A 22,281-nucleotide genomic window follows, 5' to 3' on the forward strand; every position below is an offset into this window, starting at 1 on the left:
AGCCATTCAAGAAACTATCACATCCAACAACCACACTTCCAAAGTACCACATGAGAGAAAGCACAGTTAAATTTCAAAATTCTACTTAGTATCACCTAACTGTACTTAAAAGAACAAGTTAAAGTGACATAGTTAGTACAAACTTATGCATAATCTAAAAGTCATTTGTGTGGACTTGGTTAAATTATTTAAAATGCAAAACATAGCCAGCTATTGTAGTCAACATGTTTGATCACATTTTTCTCTGTGATTTTTCTTTTTTTTTGTTCCCAGACATTTTATTCTTATATATAATTAATGTTTCTTCTAATTCTTAAAATTATTAGTAGACTATTATGTTCATAAATGGCAAATTATGAATGACTAAGCATATCAGATTTAATATTGTACTAAGATAAAATTTGTAAGAAATTTAATCTCGAGATAATTGTGTGAATCATCATTACTGTGTCACATTAATTAGGTATATATAGTAAAGATTTCATATAAATGATTGTAATTCGTGTACAGTAACACATTTCTGTGTTCAGCTCTGAGGGAAGCAGGAAGATGTGCTGAATATTCACACATATTCATATGAATATTTGAGTCTGTAGTTCTGAAGAACCTGTTAGGCTAGGCTGTCTTCATTTCTGATGAGAAAGCATGTTCCTTCCTTGTTCTTTTCCATTGCTTGTGGGTTTCTTGTCTGCTTGTCTGGATCCTTAGGATAGATAGAGGATGGATATATATATATATCACTTTCTAGTCATTGCTGTGGACTTCTTTAGCAACAGTGACAACTGTGCTTTCTTGTCTCAAATAATTTTTAGCCCTGGAATTTCAGAGTCCGCCATGTTTGGGGGATACTTTTGTATATTATAGAATGTCTGAACCATGGAAAATTCTTATCAGGAAAAAAAAAAAATATCTAGTCTGACTTTTCTTGTGGTAATGATTTCAGAATCTTTAAAAAGCCTCTTAGAGAAAGCTTCTTATTTGGTATAATTGTGTCCTTACCCCTAAAGTCTGGTTTTCAGAGTACATAGTTAAATAAATTGTAATGAAATTAGTTTTTAGGAGGATTTCATTATCTTGTACAAACCCAAACAAGACAACTATATTCCTTGAATTTGTACTAGTCAATTAGAATCACTTCAGATAATAAGCAAATATTCCTTTATAAGAAATAATCATATTTTCCCCCAAAACTTGAATGGGATGCTTTGAACATAGCAGGTAAGGCCCTAAAGAGTAGTTTCTAGAGCATAAGGCTCTTGGGAAGTATATAGGCTTAGATGGAGAACATTTGACAAATAACTGGTTGTTTGAGGCACAAGAGATGGGTCCGCAACTATCACCTATTGCCTCACGTTGTTTAGCTCTTCCCCTTGTAATATCCCAAATCACGATCAAGTGGTCATTTTAAACTATTGCCTCATTGCCGTTTATCTGTAACACTCCTTTAATTTTGATTACTTGCCCAGGGATAATTTCCATACTTGAAGCATAAAGAGAAGAATATTAAGTTTTGGTACATTTTATGCACATACACATACATGTACATCTTTCCAGGGATGGGTTATTAAAGAAAGTACTGAATTGGGCCTCTAGAAACCTTTGTTTTAATTTTGGTTTCATCACTAGTAGCTGGGTAACTTTGACAAATTGTGACAGATTATGCACTTTACTGAAAATTTGAGGTGTTAGAGAACATGTACACATAAGGTGATAATTGTTGAAATGAAAGGACTGATAATGACAAAGCCTGAACTTTGAGGTTCAAATGAGTAATCAGTTATGCTGAGCTATCATCACTTTTTCATCATGGTCTGACCATTGTGTGTTTATTAAGAAGTCCAACTGGAGCTTTTGCTTTGTTCTGACCATGAGAACTAATAATCGTATTGTTTCTTTATATTTAAAATAGTGTAATGAACTTTTAGCTTGTGGGGTGTTTTAAATACTAAGTGGTATTACCTTGTATAAAGTGTTTTTTCTTTTGTAGGTATTGTTGGTGAAGCAGACGAAAATGGAGAAGATTATTATCTTTGGACCTACAAAAAGCTTGAAATAGGTTTTAATGGAAATAGAATTGTTGATGTTAATCTAACTAGTGAAGGAAAGGTTAAACTGGTTCCCAATACTAAAATACAGATGTCATATTCAGTAAGTATTAAAATAATTTTAAGTAGGAAGAAGTGTTTGTGAATTTTTTTTTTTTTTGCGGTGCTGGGGATCGAACTCAGAGCCTTGTGCTTGTGAGGCGAGCACTCTACCAACTGAGCTATCTCCCCAGCCCTGTGATTGTGTTTTAAACATTAATAAATGAAAATGTATCTTTAAATTAGATGCAACAAAAAATTATTAAATGTTTGTATTTCCTTTTTCTTAATAAGCCTTCTAAAATCAGGGAGAAGATGAGTTTCAGGTCTGTAGTATTAGATACCAGTTATGCATTGGCACATTGGCAGGACCTGCCTTCCATTTACTTTAGGAGAGTTTACTGTTATAACTGGGTCGGTCAGTTAACCCAGCCATGTATTTTCATGATTACATTTTTAGACTGCAATACTTCATGCTGTTTCTCTTTCCATTTTACTATTGTAGATAGAATTGATGCTATATTGAAAGATGCTGGATATAGGTATAGGTTGCCAGTTTTCTTCATACATTGGAAAGATGTACTCCTGCAGAGCGAGAGCCTGTCAGAGCCCTTTAGCAAGTATAAAGTTGATTCTGTTCTGTAGACTTAAAAACGGTGGAAAGAAGAGAGAAATTCAATGTAGGTGTCCTCTTTCTTTGCCAGTAATTTTCCTGACAAGAAGAATAAATGCATTGCTTACAGTCAATTTTGAAAGTATTTTAAACTTTTCACATATATACCTAGTACAAATAATACTTGTATAACAAAACTTAGAAATTTAATAGTTGTAGTAAATGGAATGTCATCTAAAGAGTTACAGATTGTTTTAATTGATTTAAACACTTGTGACATGAGCTTGTATTAATTCAGTTCTTAACACATTTATCAGGTGAGTCAACAATAGTAAATAGTCTTTGAAAACAAATAATTCTGTTAAGAAAAGTTGTAAGTTTTGTATTACATATGTATTATATAGAAAAGAAAGTTGGTTAGTTTTGTGGTACTGTTCCAACTACTTAAATGTCAGTAACTTTCCACCATTTCTCTAGTTAATTTGAATTCTAAGTGTGTAATATTTCTAAATTTTGTTCAGTTTTGTCATCAGATTTTAATGTAATTAACTGACCTTGATTTTCAAATGAAAAATATTTTTTTCAGGTAAAATGGAAAAAGTCAGATGTAAAATTTGAAGATCGATTTGACAAATATCTTGATCCATCCTTTTTTCAACATAGGGTAGGTAAATTTTAAGACTGTGTGTGTGCACAAATCAGTTTCACACATATTGAGCATTTATTGTATGTAGGGTACGGTGCTAAGGGTTGTGGAGTACAAGATTTAGATAATGGTGATTTCAGACGTGTGCTTGGAGCAATAAGGAGTTTTAGAGGAGCACTTGAAAGCTCTCTTTTTGCTGGGTGCGCATGCCTCTAATCCCAGCTATTTGAGAGGCTGAAGCAGGAGGATTGAAAGTTTAAGGCCACCCTGGGTAACTTGTACAAACCTGTTTCAAAATAAAATAAAATGAACTCAGGATGTAGCTTAGTGAAGGAACACTTGCCTAACATCCATGAGGCCCCAGGTTCAATCCCAGTACTGCTAAGTAAATAAATAAATAAATAAAATATTTAAAAGAATTGGGGATATTGTAGTGATAGCATATGTGATACCCCGTGTTCAATCCCCAGCACCCCCAAAATCAAAACAAAACCAAAACCCCTTTTTCATACTGTTGCTTAAACCAAAAAAGAATACAGTATATGGGAAACCAAATCCCACTTTTATTACTAATGATGCCAATATTGGTGAATGTGGCTTATATTCATGGTCAAGTGGACTTCTTAATATTGAAACTCAGAATCAGACTTAACCCAGGCAGTGTTGTACAGTTGCAGGCTTCTGTACTTGGGCACCTGTAACACTTATGGCGTGGAGAAACTGCAGAATGAGTGCATCCTCTTGGAAAGGGTTGGATGGGAGAATGAAATGAGACCTGGAGATTTTTTTTTCTAGTGGAAACCCTTTCACATAGAAAGAAATATCAAAATGGGAGGAAATGTCTTCCCCATTCCTCATCCCCCACTAGCAGATATAAGTTAGGTCTCAGGTCATAAGACCAGTGGGTGGCATTGATACTGGTTTTGTTCTGGTAGTTTGGTTCTTATAACAAAAGACAGACTTTATTTTGGTGACTTCTTTCTTTAGTAAGAATGGACATAAAAGACAACAAAGCGTCAGGGATATATGTGTTCTTCTGAGTCTCTTCCTGAGTTGCTTTTTCTTTCTTTTCATCTAATCTTTTGGACTAGAATTTTGAGATGGCTCATAAATTTTTGTGGTCACAGATTTATATCATGGCTACTAGGTTCCACCCTTCAACTCCACTGAAATCTATCACTATTTGCTAATCTTCCTCAGGGTCCTAGGACTAAAAAAAAAAAAATGAATAAACTGTGGGGTTTAGTCCTTACTGAAGGATTTGGCACACTACCCCTGGAGCTACACTTTGCTCCCCCACTTCTTCCCCCGCTCTCCATGCGTTCTGAGGTACAATGCTCAGGCAGTCCTAAACATAGGAGTCCAGTACAGGTATGGCCACAGGATACTTCAAGGTTTAATAACATGATAACATGTTTGATAACATGAGGGCTGTCAGCTGGCACTCCCTGCTGGAACACATAGTCTGCCTTTCCAATTGGGTATTAATGACTTGGGGGAAAGATTGCCTTCTAGTACTTTTTTTAAAGGCAAAGCAATATACCTTGTTTATTCTTTCAGCACATGTTAATTGAGCATCTGCTGTGTGGCAAGCACTGTCCTAGATAAATAGGACACTAAAAAATAAAAGGCAGAGATCCATGCCTTTGAGTTTACATTCTACTTTAGTAAGTAATAAGTAAGATGTATACTCTGGTTGTAGTCCATTGAAAAAGAAAAGGAGAGCAGCTGAGCAAGAGTGTCACAGGCAGGGTGAGTTGTAATTTTAAATATGGCAGTCAGGGTAAACCTCTGAGAGAGACTTGTGAGCAAAAGCTTGAAAGAGTTGAAGGAAATAATGTGGATATCTGAAGGAAAGTGTGTTCCAGATAGAGCAATACCATTGAAACACCTGTGAAAGTGGGAACATGCATGTTCATTGGAGAAATAAGCAAGAAGATGAAATTAGGGAGATAATAGGAGCTAGATCATCCATGGATACTGTAAGGAGTTTGAATTTTACTCTTGAAGGCAAAGGAGTGGGCTAACATTGTAGTTTACAGCAGGGGAGTGACAAAGGACTGAGCCCTTTGTCATTTTATTACCTTGGGGTGATAATTATTTAGGGAAAATAGGAGAATTTAAAGGCTTTGAGGGGAAAAAAATAAGAACATATAGTGTTGTGGAAGCCAAGAGAAGACAATGTATCATGGGGGACAAACAGATTAATTCTGAATTGAAGCTGATGGATCATGTAAGATGTATTTGTCGGCTTTCTTACACTGTAACAAAATAGTTGAGATTATCAATTTATAAAGAGAAAAGGTTTATTTTGGCTCACCATTTCAGAACATTTAGTCTATGGTTGGCTTTGTTGCTTGAAGCCCATGGCAAGCACATCATGGTGGGGGTCGTGTAGTAGAGCAAGATGCTCATGACCCAGAATTGAAAGAGAGATAGGAAGGAGCTGGAGTAACACTATTCCCTTTGAGTTCATGCCCCGAATGACCTAAGACCTCCATCTAGGCCACACCTCTCAAAGTTTCCACCACCTCCAAATCTGCCAAGCTGGGGACCAAACCTTTTAATTTACATGGGCCTTTAGACAACAATCCAAACTGAGTGTAAGATGAGTACTGAGAAATGACTATTGGATTAATTTGGAGTTCCTGGTGAACCTGAAAAGGAGTGATTTTAGTATAGTGATGGGGCAAAATCTGAATGGAACTACTGTAAGCGAATAGGAGGAGATGAACTGAAATAGGAAGTATAATTTGTGGGCAGTTTGCCTATTACAGGGAACAAAGAAATGGCACAGTAACCAGTAGAGAAGATGGAGCCTGGATGCCCCTTACCTGCTACCTTCGATGCTAGAGATTGAATCCAGGGTCTCATCTATGATAAGCAATCCACTTCCCCAACTGTTTTTAAAATTATATTTTGAGAGAGGGTCTCACTGAGTTGCTGTTGCTGGCCTTAAACTTGTGATGGTCCTGTCTCAGCCTCTGGAATAGCTAGGATTACAGGCATGTGCCAATGCCCTTATTATTATTTTTTTAATTTATTTATTTTTAATGTGATGCTGAGGATGGAACTCAGTGCCTTGCACATGCTAGGCGAGTGCTCTACCACTGATCCACAACCCCAGCCCTAGATATATATTTTAAGGTAAAAGAAAAACATTGTATCTATATACCAAAGGAGTCAGTGGAGAGAGGAATTACTACAGTGTTTTCTAGAAGTCGGTGGGGATGGGATCTGCTGTGTAAAGTTTGTATAGAGTTTACATCTAATTCATTGACTAAGCACTGGCATAGGCACTAAGAGCTGAATCTAGTAGTGGTACTGCTGGTATAGTTCATTGTTATCTCTAGTTCAAAATTTGTGCCAAATTTCTGTCACAAATTTGTACTGCTTTAGGTTTAGCAACACTAGGGGGTGCTGGAGTGCAGTAGTTAGTAGGGTCAGTAACCTCTTGTGATACCAGAATTCTTTTATTATTTTTTAGAAATTTTTCCCCGGTATGAATATTTCAAAATCATACCACATTTCATAATTTTAAAAGAAATACTATAAATACCAGATTTTTGGTAGTACATTGTAATAGGTATGATTTACAGCTTATATCATAAGTTGTATATATCTTAGGTTAGAAAATAGCAGAAACCCTTGTTAGAAGTTTTGATTTTTTTAAAATTTCAGTTTTTTAACTGATACATAAAACATAAAATTGTACTTACTTATGGTGGACCATGTGATATTTTGATATATATATACCTTGTATAATGTTTAAATTAGGTTAAACCTCTCTTCTCATTATCATTTCTTCGTGGTAAAATCATTAAAAATTCTTTTTTCTAGTTTTTGGAAATGCACATTATTGTTATCTTTAGTCACCCCACTGTGCTGTGGCACCCCAGTAACCGGGCATCCATTGCTCAGCATTTCCCCTTCCCTTCCTCCTTCTGCTCTCCCCACCTTCTGGTGGCCACCATTCTACTCAGCTTCTACAAGATCAACCAATCCACATATGAGTGAGGTCACGTGATGCTTATCTGTCTCTGACTGGCTTATTTCGCTTAACCTAATGATCAGTTCCATTCAAGCATATCTATATAGAATTTCTTTCCTTTTGACCTTTTCTGGGTTATTAATTTTCTATAAGTGGGAATAAAATCAAATCTTTTGAAAAGCCTGTCACAGACTACTTTTATCAATCTTAAGCAATACTTTTATGATAAATTTAAACATACAGTCTTTTGGGGCAAACATTTCAAAATGTGATCATTGTTTCCTTTATGATTTTGTTAAGTACTCAGTAAATACGCTGTTGAATGACTTTATGCAGAGGCAGAGTAGTTGGCTGTATCTTGCTTTTCAGGAAAAGCCATAGAGTGTCCTTTCCTGGGTAACAGCCAGGATTGCCCTTCACTTTACTGCACATCCTCAGCATATTAGCCCAGGTTAAAATTTTTCTAATTGTATAAGATAGTACATCTGTATGTTAAGTTTTCTGTGGATTTACCTGTAGAAATTTAGAGCAGAAGGATTTCTGTGGAGAACTGTGACATGTAGGTGGAAGGTTCTATAGATGAGAGGATACTGCTTGAGTTGGAATTTATAGACTAGTTAGAAATTACAAAGGAAAATAGAAGCAGATCCCATGTGAGAAGAAATTAGGAAAAAACAAAAACATAGGTGGAATTGCATATTCTGTACTTGTGGGTCATGGAGCAGAGGCAGGCCTATTTGGAGTTTAGGATGTAATGGAAAGGAAGGTTGACTATGGAATATGAGGTGACCATATTACAGGGAATATAGAATATTAGGAAAATATTTTAGGTTTGATATGAAACAAAGAGAATATGGTACTCTTAAATTTTAGAAAAGAGGAGTGATAATATGGACATGATGTTTCAAAAAGATTTTTTTGATAACTTTTTATAGGATACCTTGAAAAGAAGGGGAGAGATCAAAAAGAAAAGGAAAAAAAGAAAAACCCAAAACCAAAGGCATACCACCAACCTTACAAAAAAAAAAACTTAGAATGATTACCTATGAAAGATTAGAAGGAAAAGCCAGAGATAATTCTTTATTTTCTGAGCCATATATTCATAACATTAGCAGAAGTTCAGAGAATCAGAAGTGGCTGTTAAGACGTGAAGGAAGATTATGAGCTTACTTTAAGGTAGTCTGAATCTGAAACTCCAGGAAAGTATTCAAGTGCAAGTCATGGAGTTTTTTGAAAGTCTGAATCATGAGTGAGAATGAAGGCTGGAAACTTGGGGCAGGGTGGGGCACGGGGTGTGTCACCAGTGTCACTGGAGTGCTAAGGTTCTGAAAGCCCAAGAAGTCATAGTACAGTACCCCAACTGGAGCTTTGGGGAAAGTTCACACAGGGTGGAAAGAGTAATGTGGAAGATGAAAGGGGGATGTGGGATAGGAATGTGTCAGGGGAGGTTAGATGTGATGGGGATGTCAAGAAGAGGGGGCAGAAAATTGCTGAATCTGTTTAGAAGTTCTTCACAGGTCTTTCAGAGAAATTGCAGTGGGAGGCAAAAATAAGATGAAATGTATTTTAGAGAAAGTGAGGGAAGAAATGGAACCTGTAGTCTCCTTTGAAAAATAGTGACTTTGAAAGGGAAGTAAGATTGTCAGAAGGATGAAATGACAAAAGGTCAAGGAAAACTTTAAGAGATGATAATAGTCATAACATTGACTTTTTAGATTTTATTTAGTGTTTATGATGTACTAGGTATGATACTGTATACTTTATATAGTTAACTGTCTTGCTTAAACCTGTGACAGTCCCAAGATACCATTATAGATGAGGCCCTTTTGTAATTACTGATGCTGGAGAAAGATGAGGGCCAAGGGGTGCAAAATGAAAGGTGGGGAGAGCCCCTCAGAGTGAATGAGAACTAGAGCTTAGTGGAAAGATTGACTTCAGAGGGGAAACAGTTTCTAGAAGATTGACAAGAAGAATGATAGTGTAGGAGGATGAATGCTGAAAGGTCAAGTCATGTTGGATGGTAGAAGACAGAAGAAAGGATGACATTAGAGCCTAAAAGAAAAAAAATTTTGGAACTATCCAGGACCTTTTGAGAATGAAAATACAAATAAAGGAATAACTGGGCAGTGCCACAGACCTGGTTCAAGTCAGATGCACTAAACGCTGCCATGCACTCAGAAACATAGTAAACCAGAATTGACACAATTTTGTGTCTGACATGTGGATGAAATCAAAAGCCCTAAGAACCTGGAGAAGCTAAGGGATACATCAGTGTTCTATGTACTGTGGGTGGCTAATGTGGAAAGGACTGAATAATAAGGATGACAAAAAGAGAGGGTAAAGCAGTGCATTCAAGGTGACCCAAGTCCAAGGCAGCAAAGTGTGATAGTTTGGACTTTTGTGTTTTAAGGAGCTTTTCATCTTGTTGCTCAGTTGCAGGGAGGGGAACAGAGCTAACGTTTGTTGCGTATCCACTTTGCCAGACATGGTGCCATTATTTTCTTATGTTATTAAACCTTATAAATCACTTAAGAGATAAGTATTATTTCCTCCACTTTTTTTAGATGAGAAAATGGAGGCCACATAGCTAGAAATTGGCAGAGCCTGGGTTAAAACCTAGGCTTATTTGACATGAAAGCCCATGTTCTTTCTGTGTAATGCTGAATAACCTATGCCATGTGGCCAGATTGCCCTTTATCTGTGCAATAAATTTGTGAAAATCTGTAAAGATGATAGCATGTTTTCAATGTATGGAAGCTTACTTTAAAGAAAGCCAGTCCCTTTGGCATGGTAAATACTTGTCCCTTATGTGTTTGATTTTTTTAATCTAAAAGATTTTTTTTAAGATTTTTTTGTTGGTTTGTTTGTTTTTTTGTTAACATTTTGAAACTTGTGGATCTTTGGTCTCTTACATGTTGGTAACATTTTATTTTCTATTTTAGATTCATTGGTTTTCAATTTTCAACTCCTTCATGATGGTTATCTTCTTGGTGGGCTTAGTTTCAATGATTTTAATGAGAACGTTAAGAAAAGATTATGCCCGGTACAGTAAAGAAGAAGAAATGGATGACATGGTAAGCAAACAGTCTACATTGTTTCTATAAAATCCATTTATCTCAGTGTTATTTCAAATTTTGAATTTTGAAATGGTCACTATTTCTTACCTAAAGTTCTGAATTCTGATGAGTTTTCAAAATTCAGCGCTAAAAGGTTTTATAAAAGTGTAAAATTCCAAGTGGAATCCATGGCTATTGCCCAATAATCAAATATCTTAATGTTTTTTTCAATAAAACATACAAGTGTTCTCCTAAGTGTCATAAACAGAACAAATAAACTCTTGTTTGATATAACAAAATTAGAACCCATCAGACTAAATAAATAAAGGTTTAGTTGCCAGAGCATTTAATTTCAGAATTGCCAGCTGGGATGTTTATAGACTTGTATTGGCATCTTTCTAATACTGCTAAGTATTGCATAAAATTCAGAGAATGGATGGAAAGATTATATTTAGTTTAGTGGGTTAACTTAGTGGGTTCAGATTTGTTTTCTGTATTCTTTTAGAAAATTGTAAAACAAAAAGTATTATTCCATAGAATATTAATGACTATTCTACGTAGATACACCTCATCTTTGAACAAATTTGGGAAACATTTTAAAAATTTAAATTTTAGTATGCTGAACTTCATTGTGAAGTGTCAGAAGTTAGATAAAATATTTGGTCCTTTCTCAAAACATGGCTGACCAGTATCTTCACCCCAAAATGTACTACCTTGACGGACTGCAATTCTTTAAGAAACATTGTTTTAGAAACTGTTTAAGAAACATTTGCTTACGCAGGTTGAGAAGTAAATTTGAATTCTTTTTTAAAAACTTATAAACATTTAAATAAACATACCCACATCTAATGTTTTTCCCATAAGTTTTCTTAGATTGTAAGCTATGAAGGATGTTTCTTCATTTTTATGATAAGCACTGTTCAATGCCCATTCTTTTTTGCTCTCTACCTGATCCCTGGTTATTTATGAACCAGTCACGAATAGGTTGTAAAAGTAACAGGAAGAGAGTCAGTAAACTGTTCTCCCAGTTTGAGCATTTCTTTTTGCTCCTACATCTTTCTGTATTCTCTGCACACAATCAGGAATTTCCTTCCTGAATCTCTTCACAACAGTGATTGTTTTAAATGTGAAATGTCTTTTTTTTTGAACCTCTTTAAATAACTGTATGTTTGGAGGGAGGGAACTTAATTAACTAATTTTTTTTAACCTATCTACCATGTTTTAATTTGATTCTGAATTGTCTTCTTCTCTCTATACATACGTATTTGAACATAGGATAGAGACCTAGGAGATGAATATGGATGGAAGCAGGTGCACGGAGATGTATTTAGACCTTCAAGTCACCCACTAATATTTTCCTCTCTCATTGGTTCTGGATGTCAGATATTTGCTGTATCTCTCATTGTTATTATTGTTGCAATGATAGAAGATTTATATACAGAGTAAGTGCTTGCATTTTATTACTTTTTTGTTGTTCTTTTAATAATTTTGATAATTGAAAACTTTTAAGGCACTCAGTATTTGCTTGTTTCACTTATCTTAGAATTTAATATAAATGTCATTATTACAGACTAAATCTTAAGCTATGAATGCATTTCTCTTCTTATGTTAAAATGTGCTAGCATTACTAAACATTGTGGATGATTACAAAGGTTACATTTCATTAGAAATGAACAGACGTTACTTTCATTCCAGAGCTGTTTAACAAAGTGAATGGGCTTTTTTTTGGTTGTTGTTGTTGAAGATTCAGTTAGATCTTCATGAGGAAATATTAGTATTTCACAGTTATTATTACTTCACATTTACCTCCCAAACTGGGAGGCTCTCTTCAGAATAAAAGAAACCATTGGAATAATTGCAGAAAGAGTGACCAAAAAAAAAAAAAAAAATCACCAAGGTTAGAAAAGTAATTAGATGACTTCTTAAAAAAATTCTTACGTGGGTTTTTGGTACATGTTTTTTCTTTGCCAATAAAAACCATTTGCAAGAAGTTCTTCATTTGAGGCCTTTGAATTGTAAGAAAATGTACATTCACAAAGATCTGAAGTCCCTATTGAGGTGTCCTATCACCTTGTACTCAAGAGAACTATGGCATCTGCAAAGCAAACACACAGTGGGTTGTAGTGGGTATGATTCAAACATTTCAGATGCTATCCCTTGAAGTCCTCAGTCAGAATGACACTTAACTCTTCAGTTGTATTTCAGTCTCGATTTCAGTTCATAATGTATTCTTTCCTAAACTCACCTGGCATTTCATGGACAAGCAATTGTATTGATTTGGAAGAATGGCTCTTTAGTTGTATGTTAAATATTTTTACTATATATGAAATTACTATTTCCTCTATAGCAAGTTCCTTAAGAACAAGGACTGGGTCTTTACTTACCTTGGAATTCTGAAAGTGCTGCATAAAGAGCTTTGCATGTGGAAGGTACCTCATCAGTGCTTGTTGAACTGAAGTGCATATGTATTAAGGCATGTGTAGTAACCAAAAAAGCTGTTCCTCTGTAGTTTGTTTCTCAAATATAATCTTTGCAATTCATTTACTATATAAGCTATAAGATAATTGACCAAAACCTAAACTTTTGAGTTTTGGTGAGTAGTTCATTCTAGGGATTAATATATTTCAGAGGAACTGAACCCTAAATATAAGAAAAGCACTTCAAATCTTCCAAGAAGACAATGTACATTTAATACTGACTTAAATTCATTATTTTTCAATTGACATCGACTATAACATCACAGTCTTATGAACCACTTTCCTAGAATTTAAGTTTTTACTTTGTTAATCTAAGTTTTTGGTTAGCTTTTCAAAATGTTAATGCAACAATTTGGCAACTCATTTTTTACTGCAGAAGCTCTTCTGTATTCATTAAATTTCATATAATAAAGACCTCCAATTTTTAGAAATAAGAAATCATCTATCTCAAATAGATGGTAGTAGCAGGCAAGTCATACATTGTTTTTTTGCTGTCATTAATGTAAAGGATTGTTCTATGTTGTGTTTATTTGAAGGGAATATAGTTATAAGTACTAAAGCAGTAAATAATATTATGATATAAAAGAGTATAACATTATTGAGGTTCCATGTTTTGTGCTTTATGCATGTTAGCATCTTAAATCTTCACATCAACTCTGTAAAGTATTTCCTTACTATAAGCAAAGAAAGTGAAGCTCAGAGAGGTAAAGTAATTTGACCAAGATCATATAACTACTACTAAAGGGTATTAATAAGCTGAGATTTGAAGTTAATCTTACTCCAGAGCTCTTCTCTTAATTTGCTCTGTTAAAGAAATGTATATAGCTATAATAATGATTTGAAGTGATAAGAAAATAAAAAATTTACACATAAAATTAGGATGAATCACTCCAGAGAAGGAATGATTCTAAAGGATGAAGAGTAGCTAATGTGACACATGAAATTTACTTTGTCTTGTGATTACCATAATAATCAGAGAGGAAAATGTATTTTGCAGGTGTGGGTAGAGGATCAGTATCACTGTGGATGCCTGTTAATGTGTGGTATTAACTCTTGAGAAGGCATAAAGTTTGAAAAGTGTAGGTGAGCCTGTAATACCACTGGGCTGCTGCTATTCTGAAATTTCCAGGAGAGAGGGGTAGGGTAGGATCAAGGTGTAGGCAGAGCAGCACCATAGTGGTTCCCCTTTCTAGTCATGGGATTGGAGGCTACCCCAGCAGATTTTTCATTGTAAATGAAAATGATTTATTGGGGGGTGTTAGAATGGTATGTTTGATTTTTAACACTTTGACAGATGCTCATACTTTGATTTAGTGGAAATATCTCTGGGGACTGCAACCTTAAATACCTTTGTAGTCATTTTGTACTCCTTTGACTGGTATTAGGAACTTCTGATTGGTATTGGACTGGTCTTACACTGGAAGCAGCCTTGCTGTTTTCAACATTGTTAGGCCTGTGTCTGCCTTAACACACATTTATAACAGAGAATGGGTCAAACTCACTAGCAGTGGTCTGGAAGGAATAATTAGTGCTTGCAATGTTTAATTGGGTTCTCAAAATAACATATTTGGCTTTTGAAACTTATTAACTTTGAGACTCATGATCTTTTAAATTTGAGAATGATAAATCTTTATATTACACTTATACTTAACTGTGTACTGATGAGAATGAAATATTGCAGTGTTTCCACTGTTACTCATGTACTTTAAGAAAGTGAGCATAGGTGTTTGACCAGAAGACTGCTATATATTACAAGGCTAGCGTGTTGAAATATGTAGTGGGTTATTAAGTACATTTCTGTATTACGGAAAGTGACACTGTCATTTATCATTTTAATGTTGCTCTTTGCATCTAGGCATTTAAATTTTTTTTCCCCTCATTTTGCTCAACAGAAAGGTTGGTCTGAAATCCTGAGATACCATTATTGGAAGGGGAGGTTAGAGATTGTTAATACAAGTTAATGTTGACATGTGGACCTACAGATTTTTATAAAATTATCATAACAGCATGAGGGAAACAAGATAGGGAAAGTCCAGTGTTATACCATTTGAAGTCATAGATCTTAATATAAATTGTCCTACTTTCATTTTATTTCTGCCAGCAGGCAAGAATCTTATATTGTTGATTCAGGTTATCAAAAGGAATGTTCTAGTCATTTTTTTTAAGCAGATGAATATCCTGTTCCATATGATGGGATTGGTTTATAAGGTTGTAAAACAGTTTTGGTGCCAGCTTCTAATATTTTTTGCCAAAGAAATGTGAACTATTTGTTGAGAGTTTATTGTGAAATTTAACTGCAGACCAGAAAAAAATTGCACTAGCCTGATGCAGTTTTAACAAGAAATTCAGTCAACTAGAGATAATCTTCAGAGGTTTTTTGCAGTCCAGGATATGATATTTTGTATTTCTGCCAAAGTTTATCTTTGAAATCAAATTAATGCTAATAAGATGATAATATTATGTTTTCTTTAAAATTTTAGTTTTATTGTACATGTTTTTTTCCCTCTTTTTAGGAGGGGATCAATGCTCAGTACAGCCATATTTGTCTATGCTGCTACATCTCCAGTGAATGGTTATTTTGGAGGAAGTCTGTATGCTAGACAAGGAGGTAACTTATTAGTTATTACTGTGTACTTTTAATTATTAATACTGTTATTTTGCCATGAGGTATTGGAATTTAAATGAGCAGTACAGCTATTGTGAAATCCTTTGTTTTTCATTTCACATAAACTCCACTAAACCTATTATGTGCTCTATCCTGTTTTTTGAATCCTTATATTTTACTTCCTCATTTAGGAGTAATTAATAGATTATATCCATTGTGAAATTAGCCCTGTAGGAGTGTGCATTTAAGTTGTTGAAATTATGTTGCATGGAGGTGCCAGCTTCTTAGACATGCCCCATATTGGGACTCCACATAGAGTTTAAATGTATAGTGATTATAAAGACCTGTTTTAGTGGCTTGTGGATAAAACTTCTGGACAGAGGAAGGAGAGCTGTTTGTTTCGGTTGACTTAATATTTATCAAAGGACTGTTGGCAAAGATTTCTTGTTATTCTGTGTCATAATCTCTTTTTGAGAGCATTACATCCTCAGTACCCCCTTGCTTTCCTAATGGGACCTGAAAATGATGGGAATAACATGTAGATAACACAAGGGTATTGCTCCTTGATTTTTTTTTTTTTTTTTCTGTAATGACATTTGGGGTCTTTAAGTTCCTTTGTTTTTCCTATAGTCTGGGTTCCAAAAAATGCAGAAAATGGAAGATTTGCATATTTTCATTTATGATTGAAGGGTTGTCGAAAGATCTTAAAATTATAGTCCCAAGGATAGAGACTTCCTAATGTGATTTTTACAACCTGTCCTAAGCAGTGTCAGTATTAGGGGATCTTGCTGCCTTCCTTTGGGAGATTAGAGAGAGTTATAGGTTATAAGAAATCAGAATATAGAATCATTTAAAATTCCCTCAAGATATTCTGGTTTACCATTGCTTTTTTCCGGTAAGTCCTGCTAGACTACCCTCAATATAGATACTGTCTACTTTTAGTGTAGATAATTCTTTGGGTTGTCTGTGGGGGTATCATTATGGATTCCTGATCATTCTAGTTATGTGTTTAGCCTCTAAATCTGTTTCTGATTTTGGAAACGTCCTATCATATAGGACTACATCCTCAAGGAAATAAAGATACCTAAGGTAACTTCTAAGATATTTCTGCTTTAAAGTTGACTTAGAAATTAGTTAGACTAAAAATTTTATAGTTTATAAACTCCTCAAGAAAAATCTGCCATAGCAGAAACAAATTTATTTAAAACAGGAAATTTATTCATACTTGGACAAAATTTGCTTTAATCTGATTGCAAGCTAAGAGCATCCAGCCACACTCTTCTTTCCTATATTTGTTCTTGAAAGCTGATGGTGTTCAAGTTCATGTCTAAGATTATCAGGTTTGGGCTGGGGATATAGCTCAGTTGGCAGAGTGCTTGCCTTGCAAGCACAAGGCCCTGGGTTCAATCCTCAACACCGCAAAAAAAAAAAAAAAAAGATTATCAGGTTTTACAAAGTATAATCTGAAGATTATGTGTTGATTAATAGCACCCTGAGAAATCAAGAATTTCTCAGCTCAGGATATTAAAATCCTGTAGTTTGTTAAGGGGTTTTCACTGTCCTCAGTGTACCCAATAATGCATTAGACCCAATGTGAAGCCAGGGGTAGCCTGGAACTTGGTTAGAGTCTCCAAGAGTGTGGGGAGCAGTAGAAAGTACAACATAGATAACTGGGCTACTCATTGTACCCAGTGGAATGTATATGGAATTCTTTCTGACCATTAAAAGGAAAGGGAGAAATAGAGTTGGATAAGAAGCTTTAATGATAGAGTTCTGAATCTGAGAAGATATGAAAATTGTGGGAAAGGAAAATGCTAGGAAGGAGTTGGAATTAAATAGAAGAAATACTTCAATTAGTTGTCACCCTTTTTGTGGTGGTGTTGAAGTGCTCAATATTAGTTGGGAAGAAGGGGTTCTTGACACTTATGTGAAAAAGAAATGAAGTAGAGGAGAAAGTTCAGAATCAAGGAGTTTTTCTGGAGGAATGTTAAGATTTGGTATAGTAATTCTGTGAGATGGATGTTTTAAAAGAACTTTATGTAGAGGAAAACAAAAAAGTTTAGACATTAGTTGTTCCTCCTGTGGCATTTTCTGTTTGGTCCCTACTGCTTATGATTGTGGGGTTGAATTTTAATAGTGATGCAGTGTTAGATCCTTACATTCTGTTCCTAAGCTATATGAACATATTTTCCATTGGCAGAACACTTGCTTTTGTATACTCTTTTGTATTAGAAAGACAGCTAGCTCCCTGTGTTGTTTTCCTTGTTGATATGAACATGATTTAAAAATTTTGATTATATAAATATTTGAATAATATGTGCTGTGTGAATTTTGGCGGTACATAGAGGCACAAAAAGTAGTGGAACTTTTAAAGTTATTACTGAGTGGAAGAACATGAAACATTTCTGTTGTTTTTTCCCTTTCAAACAGAAATCCATTTAAATACACATGTACATACAATTGTAGAGCTAAAAGGAAAGTTAGAGATCATCCAGGGATTTAAAAAATATTTTTTAAAGTAGTGTGTAACCCCTTTTGCAAATAAAAACTTACATGAAACTCCAGAGTGCAAAACGAGAAATGGAATTGTGATTGAAGCAGGGCTAGGGAACCTGGTAGGGTTTTCCTTTATCATGGACCTCATGGGCATGTCAGAAAGCTCTAGAACGCTAAGTAATAAACACTCTTATCTAGACCAACTCGTAACACAGAGAGATGGAGTGACTTACCAAAGTTCATAGCAGTTTATTGGCAGAATTAGAACAAAATAGGACTTTTTGTTTTTGTTTTCTTTTGTTTTTTGGTACTTGGATGCATTACCACTGAACTACATCCCCAGCCCTCTTTAACTTTTTAAATTTTGAGACAGGCTCTCACTAAGTTGCCAAGGCTGGTCTCAAACTTGTGATCCTCCTGCCTCAGCCTGTCGAGTATCTGGGATTATAGGTGTGTGCCACTGCACGCTGGCAAAACAGGATCTTTCACTCTAGGTCTTTGCTGTTTTCCAGTACACCCACTTCAAAAGCTGTGATTCCATTACCCTTACTTGAAGAGTGGTACTGATACTTATTATAAAATATCTATACTTTTGAACCAATTTAGGGTGTCAAATTTTAGATCTTAGTGTTAAAATTTTAAGTAAATAGTTTGGTTTTAGATAGTTAATTTTAACCTTAGTATGTTTTTGTCTGTCTAGCTCATTCTTATTTTTATAGTTTCCCTTCTCTTTCAGGAAGGAGATGGATAAAACAGATGTTCATTGGGGCGTTCCTTATCCCAGCAATGGTGTGTGGCACGGCCTTCTTCATCAATTTTATAGCCATTTATTACCATGCTTCAAGAGCCATTCCTTTTGGAACAATGGTAAGTTGCTTCAATCTTACTTTTTAAACACTAATATGAGGCCTGCTGTCTCTCCAGGGTAACTCTCCTTGGGTGTTTTGATAGTTTGAGCCAGTCCCTATTTAGTCCTGAAAAGTTGGGTGAACAGAAAACTGTTGTTGTTGACCTCCGTAAAGTTTTAGTTAAGTTTAAGTCTGTAGTTGTCCCTGCCCCATTTTCTTGGTTCTCTAAGCCAGTAAAGTGAAAAGCTGATTTAACAAAAGAGAGCACTATAGCTTTTTATTGGAGATGGGAGAAACTGTTGAATATGCTTTCAAGAAAAAAATAATGATATACACAGAAACATAAATGTTTTAAGGTTAATAGGAGAGTGCAGTGGTAGGAAATAAATCTTCTGCTTACCACATTTTTTATTAACATGCTATTTTTAGAACTTCATTAAGCATTTATATTGGTAATATATATTGTACAGACAATTAAAATTCTTTAACATCCTTAGTTGTAATCACAGACTTTGAAATATTTTGAGTCATTTAAAACCAGAACACAGATATAATGGTACTTTACACGATTAACTCAGTCTCCCAATCCATCCTGTTAGTTTTTACTAGAAACAGAATTTTAGACCTGGGCTAGATTTCAGGGTAAATGTATACTTGGTCACAGGGACACATACATAAATACACAAATGTATGCAAGTTGTATACACATGCATTTAAGAGCTAAATGATTTGACCACAGTCATATAAGTAGTTTATGGTAGAATAACAGCTAGCATCTACATCTCTCAGTTTTATCTTGTTGAGGTTTTCTTTCTATTTTATGGGAGTTATCAAATGGTTTCACAGAAATTTTAGATCACTTTAGTTATTTATAATGCATGTTTTTCAAAGACATTGAATATAAATTTTTACTAAATCTTTAATACATTTTAGTCAGGGGTTAGGAATATTTTAAAACTTGCTTCAAAGTTGAATGTTTTATTTGTAAACCACAGAAAGCAATACTGATTAGGAAAGGAAAAGTAGTTAATTGCATGTAGATTAAAATAATTTGCTTCCATAGTAGTTCTAAGGTATCAGAAGGTATATGTAAGGAGTCAAGTTATTTCTTAAAGATGTTCATATTTTTTGTTTGCTGAATAAATTATTTTAGTAGTGCTTTAAAAATTAGAAGTCTGATTTTGCTATAATTTTTCTCAAGTTTTGAATTTGGTATTGATAAAAATTAATTTCAATGTTGCTTTTTCTCACTAAAATTATAAATTTAACTGCTTTGGGGGTTTTATTTTATTTTTAAAATTTTTTTTAGTTGTAGATGGACACAGCACCTTTATTTATTTTTATGTGGTGCTGAGGATCAAACCCAGTGCCTCACACATGCTAGGCAAATGCTCTACTGCTGAACTACAACCCCAGCCCTTTAATGGGATTTTAAATGTTATTAATCGACACAATTTACCTTTAGGTAACTTAATAGTTGATCATTATTGGGATGTAAATATTAAACTCTAAACTGAGGCAGAGAAAGTTTGTAAAATTGACCTTTAGTGAATAAAAGACTAACTAGCACTTAGCTGCCTCCTACATTCTCATGTTCTTAATTTGTATTCTAACAAAGAAATGCTTAGTGAAGGACATTCCACTGGACTCAAGTTTTAATCAGGTGTGTGGGCTAACATGTTTTCTCTTATCAAAATTTGTTTAAAATGTGAAATTTAAGAACTTGAAGGGAGTGTTTGATCTGTACATTGAATATTTTAACTACTTGAGTTTCTGTTTGTAGTTGTTTGACTTGTTGACATGGTGAAGGAAAAAGTTATATATATATAGAAACTCAGTGGTTCTCAATTCTGGCCACTCATTGAAATTAGTTTGGAGATTTTACAATTTCCATGTCCAAGACTTAATTTGTACAATTTCCATGTCCAAGACTTATTAATTTGATAAATTAATAAATTGATTAATTTATCCTGCTTTCATCCCATTTTCTAGTGTTTACCTGATGCCACTTGTCATCAGGAAATGAGTCTGTGAACTGAAATGCCCAGATCATAGGCTCTGTGTGTCTGAGAAGCCAGGGACCCTATTAACTGATACCCCAGTTTGAATATTAGAATCTGCAAATCCTCTTCTTGTATGCTCTTCTGCAGGCCTTACCTCTTCCTTTCTTGCATTTTTTTGATGTTTTAGACATTGAGCTCTTTCTCTGGATGATTTTAATAATCTGATGTATCAAAGTTTCTACAACTGATAACTTAATCTAACCTTAGATTAAGGTTAGACTTTAGGCTTCTGCCTTGTCCTCTGGAGGCACTAAAACAATAAGGATTTCATCTACTTGCTGTCTGGAGTTTTATCAGGATACTGCTGTCATTACCAGGGCTTGTCTGAGATAAAATTGAAAATGGATGAAGTTTGTCTTTGGATCCTGACTCTTTGCTCTTGGGTACCTGATTACACATGAAACCATTAAAACCTTGTCAGATTAAACTTATTGAACAATACTGAATCTTAGAAGCTTAATAAAGAAACCTTAATAGAGGTTGTGGTGATATTCTAAACTAGACATGTGATTCAAGGCAAGGTGACTAGAGTCAAGAGAATATTATGAGATGCAGGAGAGAATTTGGGATGAGACTCTCCAAAGATGTGTAAACCCTTTACTGAAGTTGTGTTCTGGCATTGGTCCTACAGAGGATAGGAAGGAGTGCTTGAAATTAGATTGATTCCAAGAAGATAAAATCATTCGTGAATTTGTACAATAGCGATATAGGTATTACACCCAGAAGTTTTGATTTCATTAGTTACTTAGGAGTGGATTTGCCTGGATATTCTGAAGAAGGATTTTAGGCATGAAGTCTTCTGTGAGTTATAAAACTCAGATCCTGAATTTGATGTTTTTGTAGACTTTCAAAGATCAAATAGCCAAGTTGTAAAATTTTAAAACTCAGAAGCAAGGAAGCATAGGAACGAATTACTTTTCTACTTCAAACATTTTTCAGCTGAACATGCATTCATAAATTGACTTACTTTATGGTTTTGTCTCTTAGTAAGAATAGTTGATAAAGGACAGCTAATAGGTGTTATGGATGAGCCATATGGTATTTGACAACTCTTGGCTTTTTTTTTTTAGCTTGGGAGGGGGAATCATTTTGGGTTGGGGGTACCGGGAATTGAACTCAGGGACACTCAACCACTGAGCCACATCCTCAGCTCTATTTTGTATTTTATTTAGAGACAGGGTTTCACTGAGTTGCTTAGTGCCTCCCTTGTGCTGAGGCTGGAGTTGAATTTGCAATCCTCCTGCCACAGCCTCCTGAGCCTCTGGGATTACAGGCATGTGCCACTGTGCCCAGTGAGAGGGGAATTTTTGACCAAATATGCCATAGACTTAAGAAACCAGACTTCACAAATATTTAGGGAAATGCTTCCCATTACCCAAGACTTGAGCCATAGTGGGAAAAT

At 34.8% G+C, this 22,281-nt stretch overlaps 1 protein-coding gene across 1 annotated transcript in view; it reads left to right on the top strand.

Annotated features, from left to right (window-relative positions):
* TM9SF3 (transmembrane 9 superfamily member 3) overlaps positions 1-22,281 on the top strand; it is a 67,807-nt gene that overhangs the window by 21,695 nt on the left and 23,831 nt on the right. Inside the window, exons 4-9 of the mRNA XM_079138001.1 lie at positions 1,988-2,148; positions 3,284-3,361; positions 10,277-10,408; positions 11,666-11,832; positions 15,381-15,475; positions 18,705-18,835. Coding sequence (XP_078994127.1) covers positions 1,988-2,148; positions 3,284-3,361; positions 10,277-10,408; positions 11,666-11,832; positions 15,381-15,475; positions 18,705-18,835 — 764 coding nt within the window. The remainder of the gene's footprint in view (positions 1-1,987; positions 2,149-3,283; positions 3,362-10,276; positions 10,409-11,665; positions 11,833-15,380; positions 15,476-18,704; positions 18,836-22,281) is intronic.

This window comes from Sciurus vulgaris, assembly GCF_902686455.1.
Source record: "Sciurus vulgaris genome assembly, chromosome: 4".
In the NCBI taxonomy this organism is placed as follows: domain Eukaryota; kingdom Metazoa; phylum Chordata; class Mammalia; order Rodentia; family Sciuridae; genus Sciurus; species Sciurus vulgaris.